Source organism: Haliaeetus leucocephalus, unplaced genomic scaffold, assembly GCF_000737465.1.
Source record: "Haliaeetus leucocephalus isolate CR32 unplaced genomic scaffold, Haliaeetus_leucocephalus-4.0 Scaffold151, whole genome shotgun sequence".
Taxonomy (NCBI): domain Eukaryota; kingdom Metazoa; phylum Chordata; class Aves; order Accipitriformes; family Accipitridae; genus Haliaeetus; species Haliaeetus leucocephalus.
Window position 1 is genome coordinate 11,706,745 of NW_010972587.1, and position 13,618 is coordinate 11,720,362.

A 13,618-nucleotide genomic window follows, 5' to 3' on the forward strand; every position below is an offset into this window, starting at 1 on the left:
ACTGTGGAAGGCAATCTAATAACATTACTATCATTTGATCATACTGTAACCAAAACAGGAGTCAAAGATGTGGAATTATTAATACAGTGCTGAGGTTCAGAAACATGCGGTCTATATAAAGAATGTATTTGATGCTAATTGGTTTCTCTCTAGCTCTAATGCCTTCACTCTCATGAGTGCAGCTGCACAGGACTCAGAGCCAAAGTAATCACTAATGATGATTTAAAATAGCTAATGAATATTACCTTGCTCCGGAGTCACCATTTCTGATGAATTTTCCCAAGCTACATGCAAGTGGTGATTTACATTTGGGAGTCTTCATTCTTTGGGAGGTTTCTTTCCCGTAAAATCTTAGTCCAAGTGGAGACAGATTTTAACTGGTTCCAAGAAGCCATGTTTCTAGCTACCCAGCCACACAGACCTCAAAAATGCAGCTGGTGTGAAATGCACATTGCATCTCTTTGCAATATGCACAAATACTATTTGGAATCTTACAACTATTGCTCTCTGAGGCAGTGTGATAAACTTTACCTGGATATATTTGTGTTCACCCAGCCCACTAGGTACTCTGACAAGTTCATTGTTGTTCAAATGGAGCTCTCTCAGGTGAGGTACATTGTTAAGAGAGCCATTTTCAACTGAAGAAATACTGTTGAAGCTGAGACCCAATCTGAAAAAAAAAAAAAAAAAAAAAAAATATGTTAAACTTGCCCACATAAACGTCTTTCTTGGGTTGATTACTTCTCCACACTACTGTTGTTGAACAGACCAGGCTAATTTTCAGAATTATGCATGAGGTGCAGAGTCACCATGGAGAACTAGTTTAGATGAACATATTTAAATAACTTTGACATCTGATGTGAACTATCATAATTATCATGATATCATTCAACTTGTGCCCATGGTACTGCATACTTTCATGAGTTATATGACTAATCCCACTGTAAATACGTACTGTGTATCTCCATAGGCACCAGTCTTTCTTTAAAAGCTGATTAAGAGTTTCTTGCATGACTGTAGGAGCACTGGCTGTAACTTTCTTTGTCAAACTACATAACCCAAGGTGACCAGAACTGTTAAGTTTAAATCTTCACCACATCCTCCTAAGATACTTATGTAGTTAGAGCCGTGTTACAGACTGGAAACGGGAGCTGAGTCATACATACTGATCTGCTCAGCAGGACACAGAAGTGGGACGTACGCATTTCTCCTAGGTTCCAGTGCAGAGCTTTCATCACAAAATCATCCTTCCGGCTTTATACATCCACATTCCGCGTTTACTAGCACAACCTATGTCCAATTTGGAAAATCTGGTCCTATCTGTGTATTTCCGTGTTAATGCTATTTTGGTTTGCAATTACCAAACCACAGAATTTTTTTAAGAGACTCTCATAGGTTACAATGCTCTGTGTTGCAGTGAGGAATTCAGTGGTAATTCTGCAGGAGTTATCATCATCAGGAGTGTTGTCCTTTGAGAAAATTATTTGTATAAAGGCTAAACCTACTTCATCTAGTTTGCTTTATTTTTTTTTCTCTAAGCAATCTTTTTTAATTTTGAGGGAAAAATGCTCTGAGGTTTATTAATAACTGAATCAATTAAAGAATTTAATATAGGTGTCCTGGTTTCAGCTGGGATAGAGTTAATTGTCTTCCATTTCCTATGGATGAGTACTTTTAAATAAAGTCTTATTCACAGTAATCTACTACCTGTAATTCTCTGTAGCTTGTGCCAACTTCAAAAGTAAGAATCTGGACCTAGTATAAAATCACAGAACTAAAAATTCTAGTTTGATCTTTATGGCAGAGTTGTCTCCAGAAATAATGCTGTCCAAGAATGGAAGCACATTTTATACTTCTCCTTTTAATAATAAACAAAGAAAGATGTTGCTAACTGGTGTTATATATAATACAAATAGTCATATCATAGTTATTTAAACGTTGCAATGTTGTCAAACTATTAAATGACAAAGGAGAGCTTAATGAGATCTCCCACTGACATCAACAGGGATTTATTTCACTCAGAAATCAGTTCACAGTATCCCATATCTTTGCCAGAATTTGATCAGGAAGAATTTTCATTCAAAAGATATTAGAACAAAATTCCTTTTGAGCAGAGTACATCAAGATTTAGGAAAGCATGGGGGATTTGACACTACAGAGCAATTTGGTCTGAAGTTCTGCAGAATGTCTTCAAAGGACTTCAGTGATGGGTGCTCATAGTGAATGTCTTTAAAAGGATTGGGGGAAAAAAAACCCAAAACATTTTGGCAGAAGGCTATAAATTCTTGGTTGACACATATCTAAATATATGCTTGCTACATATGCAGGTTTACGAGTAGATGTGTCAAACCTGGGGAGACTAGCATGAAAAACAGCAGGTCTGGCTTTCATATTGGTCTGTTGAAGTAAAAGTAACCCCTTTACACACCATAGGGATGGACAAGATCCAACTCTGCATTAGCTCATGCGGGGAAAGTCTTTCAGGGAAAGAGTGAAATTGGAGGAGTCTGTAGAAAAGTGGATCTAACTCCCACAAGCAGTGAAATTATATGTAATTACATCTCATCTAAATGTGTTACAAACAAACTCTCAGTAACTTGGGGCTATGTTTACAAATGAAATAAGTCAATATTAGTGTGTAAAATACAGGGTGATTAAGAATGTTAGGAAGGAATATGGTCTTCATCTCTCTCTTTCCCACGGGAAAAAAAAAAGGCAAGAAGTTGAAAAATCACTCTTGCTTAATATATTGACATATTACTTCCTTGTATGTTAGCGAATAGGTAACATTTTTTTCCAGCATTTTAGCTGATCTAGTCACAGTGTTCTAAATCACTGAAGAGCATGATCAAAAACATATCTGAAAATTGAAGAAATTCTCAAATACTTTTTCACCTTCTTTTGTCTCCAACTTCCCTGTTGGCCCATTTCCACTTTGTTTTTAACAAACTTCATGCTGCTCAACATCATTCTTATTCTGGGCTTGATGCAACTTCCACTGTATGGAGCTAGATCTTTTCAGTAAACTTTAATGGGATATAGACATTAGTAACATCAGTTGTGTAATGTATATATCCTCCTATGGAACTCATTGCTGCACATAACCAGCAAAGTCTTTGTTCGGTTTACATTCATGAGATTATTTTTTTTCCACTTTTTTTTCCCACTGCAGCACTATATGAAGACTTTTGAAAGACTTAAGAGTAATTTTACGGGGAAAACAAACAAGCAAAAGGACAAATAGTGGTGGTCAGCTAGAACTCAAGAATTCAAAAGAGAAAGAGCAGTACATCTACACTGAGCTCCTGCGTGGAACATTTTACAGTTCAAAACACCTTAATGCAGTCAGAAAAATAACCTGTTTCTCAAATTCTAACTGTGCTTTAGAACAGCTGTTGGGCTGTTGAGCATGAGTTGACATGATCCAGGAGGAGAGTGGTCTGACCCCGTACGGATGTTCCTGAAGACTTAGATGTGTAAATAAAAGCTGGTTTGGGGTAGCTTGTTTCTGTGACCTAAGGGGCGTGCTGCTCCTTAGGTTTATGCCATATGCTGCCCTGGAGCTCTCCCATCGCTCCCTCCTTTCTTCATCACTCTGCTCTGTTATGTCCCATGTGCTCCTTTTTCACCAATCTGTATTCTGCCTTACTTTTCAACTTTACAAAAGAGGATTTCAGACTATGCTTACGTTGCCTGCTTAAGCACAACCCAGAGAGCAGTTTAAAACTTGGTGCCTACTCTGAGCAGCTCCACATTTCCACACCACCGTCCACAGAGTGTCTTGTTTCTCCGTACGGTACAGCCACAACAGAAGTGGCCTGAGGTTAGATATTTTTAGCAGTTGACCAGCACTTGCTGCATAAAACTTTCTGTCTTAAGAAGGACTTCCAACAGCATTGTCCATGTGATGTTGACTGTAGTGTTTTCTGAGTGTGAATGTGAAAAAGCAGAAAAACTCTGTCATCTGCAGGACAGCTTGCCCACCCCCCGCCTCCCTCCTCCAGTAAATTACTTTCTACCTGAGTAGTTATGACCTTGTTTTGGTTTTGGAAGTTTTCTTTATCTTTTCTCTGGAGGATATTATATTTTATACTAAGTCTCTATCACAAACAGTAACTGCTTCATAGTCCCTTAACCTGTAATTATGGTATTTTAATTTTTTTTATTAAAATCCAGGAGCAGACTTTTTTTACACAGGGATGAATATGTGATCAAATATGAACATCAAACATGAGCTGAAAAGTCTTATTTTACAAGCTCTAGAAAGCTGTTCTAAGCTTTATCACTTGGAATTGTCAGATTCGAAATACATGTTAAGTTACTACATACTTCATTGCAATAAATTGCTGTCCAAGCTACTATAAACAGCAATAAACTTAACTCCTGTTGCTCAGTAATCTTTCTTTGATTTCTGTTTTCTGCCTTCATTATGACAAGCAGAATGATTAAGATGAAGATCCAGGAATTAGATCAGTAATCTGATTAACAGTCTTTCAGATCAATTACACTTCTATTTTCATACAAAAGTTTTAAAGTATCATAGCATTAAAATACCTTGTAGTAAAGGCCCATTTTACTGTTTTAGCATGTTATCTAATGTGAACTAATTCACAAATAATTCTGTATGTCTATAACTCTTCTTTTGGAATTCTTACATTTTCCTGCAGTTAGAGAAACTTATTCAACAACATATTCACAGATTAGCAAGGTACAATCACTCTGAAAAAATGACACTTTTTGGTTTATATTGTATGATTATTTTTTTGTCATGTTCTTGAACTCATTGCAGACTTGCCTTTCTTGAGAAACAAAGGAAACATTAGGGCAGGGAGTTTTGGTTCCCATATTCTTTTTTCATCAGTTTTCAGGGAAAATTGCATGAGCAAGGCAGTGCCCAAGAAAATTGCATAAAACAAAGATCAAAATACAAAAGAAGCATGACATAAATAAAAAACTAATTGCTCTCTTTATCTTTTTTTTTTTCTTCTTTTTTTTTTTTAAATCAAAGAAACATTTGTCCTGGGCATACATCACTCATAATTGGAAACAGCTGGAAAGTGTTGTTAGAAAAAAAAAAAGTGTTTTGTTCTCTTAAGTCAGTACACAAGTCCTTAGAAGCTTTTCCTGCTAAATTACGTACTTCTTCAATGGTGATAACACTCATGAAGCCCAGAATGATGTTTTCTAATTGTGTGTGTGGTGGTTACAATTTCAACTAGTATTTTATGTGAAAAGAAGAAATTAATTCTTACTTTGCCAAGTTGGTGAGTCCAGACAGACCGTCAGCATCAATTTTGCTGATTTTGTTACCATCAAGGTGAAGCTCAGTAAGGGATGGGGGAAGGCCTGAAAGAAAGACCACCATCAAATTACTTTTGATAAAACTGGATTATTACTTTTTTTTAAAGGACTTGTGTTATACTGAGGCTCTTTTACAGTAACAAAAAGATTTTTACTAAACATGGCCAAGAACAATTCACTGAATGAAACAAGGAACTTTCACAATCAGGGAAAGTGAAAACAGCTAGTAACAATTTATTTGACATGAAATAAGACCAAGCTCCTAAGGTCATCATAGAACAGTTAATTCTTAAAAAACAATTAAATGAAGTTCTTCTCAGATATGAATTCTAGCCTTCGTGATTATGTAAATGGGACATATAAAATAATGTAAGAGAAAAAGCCTTCATTTTAGCCAGACTATCCACATGCAGAAATCTACGAACATTTGACACCTAGATATTTAACAAATAACAGCAGCAGAAAATGAGATTATAAAGATCAGGTAAAATAATTTTGATTTTATTTTAGGTAGGGCACATACTAGGCACATACTAAAATTCTGCTTATCAGGAAAAAAAAATTGGAACCAAATATTTTAACTATCTGAGGTCCCTCAAAGGGACATCCAAAACAGGAAATGTGGGAAGAAAGAAATAACAACTAGTATTAACTTTCAAAAAGTTTTCAGCTATTTCAAAACAGTCTGCTGGCTGATGTATGAATAAATTGAATATAATTTCCTTTGGATTGGAACCATTCTGTTTTGGTTTGTTTTGTTGTTGGTTTGTGTTTTTTTTTAATAGGTTATATTGAAGTTGTTGTTATTTTGTAGCAATTTGCAATGAAGTACTTTTAAAAACAGAAAATGTTTCTGTTTTGTATAGGAATAATATTTTTGGCTTCAAACCCACAGACTTGTGGAGGGCTGATTTTATGCTTATAGAACTTCAGTTCATTCTACATGAGTTTACATCTGTGTAATGTTGATCAGGCTCACCAACCAGGGTTAGAGGGTGAAAACATTCTTCCAATTTCAGCTATGAGACAAGAAAAGCAAAGTAACATAAAATGCCTTACTTTTGACACTGCACCTCTTGTGGAGCTTCTCATAATAGAAAAACAAAAGTTTCTAAACCAATAAAAGTCAACTGACCAAAAAATGAAGTAGTCAACTAACAGATACTCTAAGGACTGACTCAAAAGGCTTCCATAATCATTTCTTTCCAGCTGACTGGAAGTCACTATATTATAACTGTGCAAATCTCTGAAATATTAATTGAATTTCTTACCTTTTGGGATGCTAGTAATGTTGGTGTCTGCGATACGGATGTAGGAGAGCCTCTTCATCCCCTGAAAAGCCCCGTTTTCAATGCCTGAACTCTTGATTGGATTGGTGCCTAGTTCTGCCAACAAAACATGGTCGTGAGCTGTGCTGCAGTGTAGGTACCTATATCCTTCAGGTCAAAGCTAATTTGGAGGAACAATTTATTGGAGCATTTCTTGGCTTTCTACATAAAATCACTGATTGAACTAAAAACAACATCTTGAAAAAACACTGAGTTGATTTTGTTATAATTTCTCATGCTCGTACCTAAGACAATCACTTGATTCAGTCCGTTAAAGACAGCTTTCCTCAACTTGGAGATCTCATTCTCATGAGCCCGTATCTCCTGAAGTGACTTCGGCATGTTTTCTGGGAGTTCCTTCAGGTTGTTCTTGGACAGGTAAAGTCTTTCCAGTTTCTTCAGAGGAGCAAAAGCTAACGGGCTTATTTTGCTGATTTTGTTGTTAACAAGGATCAATGCCTGTGGGGTAATAATGAAGGAGAACTCAAATGATCACTAGGGAAATTATTTTAGGAATGAAACATTTAAAAATGATTTTTTTTCTAGTGTCTTTTGACGGTCAATCTAGTGAGCTGAAGAAAATGCAATGCACTACTAAAACAAATCAGTTAAGAACTTCTGAAACAGGAAAAGATAAGCAAGGCCTACATAACAAATACAAGTGTTATTTCATTGCTGAGGCATATGCAGCTTCTGTTAACATCCATAATTTATACCCAAGGATAAGTACGACCCTTCCGTTTGAAAGCTGTGAAGAATAAGACATTCACATAAAACTAACATTACCAGTTTTATTTGCTTTTTCTAATTTTGTTTATTCTGAGGATACTTTTATACCTTACCCATCATCACACAGCCATCCTAACCAGTTTTTCATGAACAGAAAATTCTATGACTCAATGCAGTGAAAGCACAACCCAGCTTAATAAAAATATGCACGTCATCACCTCTTTCCTGTTAGTTTTACAGAGTGCACTTACTAGATTTCTGTCTGAGAATAACCTCATTTTTGCAGAAATATAAGCTATTTTTTTGCTAAGCGTAACTTGGTATGGAAGGGGAGCAATGTAAAGCATCATACTCTAAGTCTTGCAGTTTGGGATCATGGACCATATTCATTCTGCCTGCCATGTAGGTGCCTAATCCAGTTCTCACAACAATTGTGATATCTAGACTCAGGGTGACTCTAAGCAGATTAGCTCTCTGTACAGTCAGGGGAGAAAGGCCTCCATGAAAGCTCTGTTACCTGTAATAAGTGGTCTCTGTATGCCTCTGAAATTTTACATGACATAAAAAGGGAGAAGAAAGTCCCATTACTGTCAGAATAGTAATGCAGCTAATGGAAAGGATTTCAGATAAGATAAATATCAGAATGAATCTTAACATTCCATCTGTTTGCTGTCTACTTATCAGACTTACAGTGCTGTATGTTTGTGCAGTCAATTAGGTAGAATGGGCTGTATAAATATAGATAGAATATCTACTCATATATATTACTAGAGAATAGCTATAGAGCATCTTTGTTCACTGACTCCATTATGTTATTTTCAGAAACAGAAGACAACAGCTGTTACTAAACCATGAATTTTTATATTGCATATACTATAGTTAACATTCAGTGCATTTTAATACACTTTTACTATTTCCAGAATTATACTTTAGTCTGTTTCTTGGAGGAAAATTGAGCATTCAACTCTTTCCACAATCAGTGAAGTATTAAAACTGTGCCGAGAAGTACATCAGCATCTGTGACAGCACCTCTCCATCATGAAAACTGAAAGAGAGGTGAGAAGATAGTTTAAAATGGTATTTGATGTGTGTTTTTTCCCTAATGGATGCTTCTTGCAGATCATCCTGAGCAAAGCAAGCAGTGCGTTCTGTACATGGTTTCACTGAGTACACGTAAAGCTGAGCATATCTGGTTTTAATTTTGTATGCTAGCTAGCAAGAACACGTTTGCAAGAGGAGGCAGAAAAGGTCACTCACAGTTCAGCAGAGTATTTCCCTAACAATAAGCCTCTCCCGAAATAAATATATTGGTCAGTGGAAGCCATGGCCCCAAAATTTGAGCCTGAGCTATAAGAACCGTCATGAGAACACATGCGGTACATACAGGTGTAGTTTCCTGAGTCACCATTGCCAGAATTGTGATACAGATGTAGATTCTGCCCATAGTGTAATACAGCTACCTGCACAATATTAGGACATGGGAAACAATCCAGTTATTACAAGGGGTACAGCCTGAATTATGCAGATGAGTCTCCTTCATTGTTTTTGTCATAATAACTGAATAACTGAAGGTGCTACTGCTAGTTACTTTTTTTTTTTTTTCTTAATTTTACCATGGATTTCTTTTGCATATATCTCTAAGTCAGCATTCAATGAGTTTACACTCATTTTATCAGCACTTGAAATTTTTGTCCTGCATCCTGCTTTGTACTGCTTGGTCATTTATTTCAGCTGAAAGTCTGCCTTATCTTTTCTTCTTTTTTTTATTTGATTTGTTTTAACTTTGTTGTCTTTTAGATAAAAAATGTTTGGGCTATGATTATCACAGCTGATGATCTGATGTGAAATATTTCTTGCTGGAAATAGATAGGTATACATTCAGCTAGGCACTGCAGTGTAAATATTCTCTGAGTAGTTGATGTTAAGAAGATTGTTACAGCCCTTCAGAGCAGAACTGAGAGTCCTGACCAAAACCAGAAATTACCTAGGTATCTAGGATTAATCTGTTCTGCTTTGCCAATGCTTTCTCCTGAATATGATGATGTTACCTTGGGGAAACACACAGAATTGTTGTTTTACTCAAACATTCAGTAAGTCTCTCACTTAGAAATGATGGTATCTATCAAAGGTATGTTTAAAAATACTGATTTCACAGTGGGAACATATGTATGGTGGTATAAGGTGGGAAGGTATCACAAACCTGTAGTTTTCAACTTTTTGTACCAGAATATCATTTCCCACTTACACCCTGCTCTGCAAGTCCCCGCTCCTGGTTTTTTAAACCTGCATTATTTTTCCACACTGTTGTGCAGCTGTAAAGAAGAAAAAAATAAACCCACACATCAGAATTTGCAAGAGAAGTTTTACTGTCTCCCAGAGCAACAGCAAATGATGAGGATAACACACCAGCATAGCACCTGGCAAGCCATACCCCTGGGTTCCTTTCCCACTTCACAATAACTCTATTATATGCAAGACTTAAAGAACTAAGTTATTAGCCTCGGAGCAATGCTGTTTACTTTCCTCAGAATGTGCCCCGTATGGTTTGCATGTAACAGAAGTTAAACCAAACCAAAATAAAACAAAATTAAAAACTCAGGGGAATTTAGAGGTCAGTGAAAACAGGAACTAGAGGAGAAAAACCTAGGGAAAACATCTGCAGGCAGTGCTATTGAGGAAGGGATGTTAGGCAAAAACATGCCACATGGACTAGCTATCCTGAATAAAGCCCAGATGGCATGACGGGGCATTCTATTCATCTTGTTAAAGGACATATAAAAAGTTTGTACAGGGCAAGAAATACTTGGAGAGGAAAATAAAGGTCAACCTGAAAGTGCTGAAAGTGCTGGAGACCTTGGCCACAGATAGCACTTGCGATGCTGCTAGTATGAAATGAATAGGCAGAAATGTCAATGCCTAGAACAGAGCCACAGGAATTGATACTTTTACTCAAAAATCCACCTTCTTCCACACCTCTATTTTTAGTGGAAGGAAAAAGATATTTTAAATAATTGTACTTCCCCCCCTACCCCCCCCCCAAAAAAATAAAAAAAAAGGACTTGAAGCACATCACTGATTCACAATACAAAAGGCTGAGGACACAAATGTACAGCTTTCAGCATGACCTGGTATGGGTGCAGAGATATTTAGCCATAGGGAAGAAAAGAGGCAAGAAAGAAAGAGAAAACAAAGAGGCACAAATACATCAAGTATTAAAGACGTCACTTAGTCAGGCTTAGAGGGTTCATAGCAATTTCCTGTGGAGAAGAGAAAAATTAGCTTCCATCCTCATTTTCCTGAGATAAAGCCTTTTTCCTTTGTCATATACAGCATGCGAACATTGACTCTGTCATAATATCGCACTGTGGTAATACCTACAGACAACCTTATCATGACCAGCAGCCTAAGCGGTGCTCAGAGAGGAAAAAAAATCCAAGCTTTGCTCCAAAGATGGCTTACTTTTTTACTGAAACACCTCTGGTATTAGTGTAGTCAGGAAAAAAAAAAAAAGTCACTGTATGACAGGAATAGATGCTGGCTCCATTGAGGTCAGTGGGAGTCTGGCCATTTAGCTCCCTCTGGCCTGGTTTCTACTTCAAATATTTATTCCCAAAACAAAAAGGAGGATTCACAATTCAGGAAAATTTTGGAACACTTGTTGGCAGGCTTTTGTCAAAATACACCCTTACAAACTGCAGACAGAGCATGTGGCAATCATGTAGAAACTAGCATGGGTTGTTCTTCTTGGAGTTAACCAAAACTTACGATTTTTGTCCTGTCTGGGGGTGCGGAGCAGGGGATTGTATTTTTTGGTGTAATTTCATTATGTGGGAATCTCAGGGGATTGTTCTGAGGGGTTTTCATCCCTACTTCTGTTCTTCTTAGTTTAGAATAGTTTGAAGCAAGAACCTTGCCAAAATCAGAAGTGAACTGTAAAATGATCAGCAAATTGTTATCAGCCGTAATAAGTGGTGATACATCTGTTTTGCCAGCTGGGGATGGTACTCTTACCTAACATCAAATCTTTAATGATGCATGTGTCCTTCAGGGTTTAAACTGAAAAGTCAATCCGCTGACCCGATGGAATTTCTTTAATTTCCTGGGTTATGTATTACATTATTACCTGCTTTTTATTACAGTTCTGCTAGGAACAGTAATGCCTTAAGAATTGTAAGCTCAGGAGTCAGGCATCCAAATAAAAATAATAAAAAATTTTGTCCTTTTTGCTTGCCTTATGTTTTTAGTTGTTAAGTCATACTCATAACCTGGACATGTAGTCAAACTTTTCTGCAAAATTATTAGAGTGGATGTACACTTAGGGAAAAAAAAACCAACAAACAAACAACAAAGAACACAAAAAATAAAAAACAGAACTTGACTTTCTTCTCTAATTGTGTTATATCAGGAGACAGAATTCTACAAAAGAAGTATTCATTTTAAAATTCATTTAAAAATTCATAAACATTGGTAACTTGAAGGAACTAAGAGCCCCTGAATCCAAGGAGGTCTCTGAACAGAATTCCAGATGTTATGTCTCCTGAAGGGCCCATGATCAGCAGTTAAAGCAGGAAAAGGATAAAGGTATAAAAAAACCATGATGGTGCAATTATTCTTAATTTGTTGTTACTTAAATTCTTTGGTGGGGTTTGGTAGGAACCCTGTCAAACCTCGGATCAAGTGGACATAGCTCAGAAACGCAAGGGAAAAGGGATGACATAGAAACAATAAGGAAGAGATGAATGAACTGTGAGGGAAAGAGATGGCAAGGCATTGAAACAACAGCCTGTCAATACAAACGAAAGGCGGCTGTGGAAAGCAGTTTGATCACATCCACAGTACCTTGCTGAATAATCTCACAAAGCCAAGGAGCCTGCTGCAGATCTAGTTTCGCGGTGTTTGAGCTCTCCCTGATAAGTCCTGTGTAACATGACTTGCACAGATGACCAGGGAGCAGCTGGCTGTACATTTTCCTGCTCCAACAAAAAATAATCCTAATGCTCTGGAGTTCTAGAGAATCTTTCAACCCTGTCCTTGTCTACTGAGGCAAGCATTTTGGTCATTCATTTTATCACAATTTACTTGCTTCTTTTATTGTTGTATTCTATAGAATTTCCTTTTTTCATTAGCTTAGTATGCTGACTCTCTCTAGAATTTTAAGGACCTCAAAGTATTTTCTTCTGTTGTTTGCCTCACACAAAAAGATCTTTACCCTCTTCACATTAAAAATGTTTTGCATGCACGTGGCGTGTTACACACTTGTTTCAGTCGCAAATCTCATTGTGTGTTAAGCACAATGCAAAGGAGAGTCTGAGGAAATGACAACTCTCTAAGGGAGTGTTGCATTTCAGAAAGATTAACTTCTTTTTTTTTTCTCAGAATATTTGTTAGAAACCTACAGCTGCACCAAGTGGGAAAAAAGAAATAAAAGCAGGTATCTCTCAGTCCTGTTAAGAATGTCTGCCATTGGTGGTAGTGGGAATTGGGTTCAGAGGTAGAAACTGGACAGAGATATCTGTCTTTGGCTTTTTACAGCATGCTGGTGGTTACTGATTCTTCGTTCTGTGATATTCAGAGCATTATGTTTACTTAACTTCTCTTTTAATTATGCCTGGGAAAAGGGAACTGAAGCTGTAATGAGTCATCTGACAATTGTGTTCTTTCATTAATATTTTTTTGATCTGTTGGGAGCTTTTTTGTATCCCTGGAAGATGTTCTTAGACTTTTCTTCACTTAATCTGGGCTCTCATCCCTCCATAGAGAGCCTTCTTTTGATAAAAAAAAAGAGTGCATGAAACTTTTCTAATGCAATACATTATTTTTCCACTTGATATTACTACAAAGGGTTTTTCAGTTTATTTGCCCATACATTTAGTGTTGATAATCCCTTAGTGTGGATATGGTCATAACCTTAAGTAAGTCCCAAGTTTAAATCTTTTATCTCTTTTGTGCAGGTCTTTTCTTTCAGTATAAATACAACTGGTTTTAGCACTGTTGTATGCACAACCATGGCTTTGCATAGTTCTGCCAGCTTAGATTAAGCAATGTTCCATTTGATTTCAGGCCAATAGCGCCTTCGTCTTCTTTTGCTGTACTAACACCGTGCCATTGAAAAATTCCTGTTGGAAAAGCATGCCGTCACTATTCTGTTGTTTGTGCTGTTCTTACAGTGATCTAATACACAGTAGTTTCTTTTACCTCTTTTTCCAAGTGCCAGGTGTTATGCTGGTTTGCTTTGGCTTTGCCACACAGCATGCAACTCC

At 36.9% G+C, this 13,618-nt stretch overlaps 1 protein-coding gene across 1 annotated transcript in view; it reads right to left on the minus strand.

Annotated features, from left to right (window-relative positions):
- DCN (decorin) overlaps window positions 1–13,618 on the minus strand; it is a 39,546-nt gene that overhangs the window by 1,732 nt on the left and 24,196 nt on the right. Inside the window, exons 4-7 of the mRNA XM_010561863.1 lie at window positions 6,875–7,088; window positions 6,573–6,686; window positions 5,253–5,346; window positions 532–670 (exon numbers count right to left, since the gene is read on the minus strand). Of these exons, the coding sequence (XP_010560165.1) occupies window positions 532–670; window positions 5,253–5,346; window positions 6,573–6,686; window positions 6,875–7,088 (561 nt within the window). The remainder of the gene's footprint in view (window positions 1–531; window positions 671–5,252; window positions 5,347–6,572; window positions 6,687–6,874; window positions 7,089–13,618) is intronic.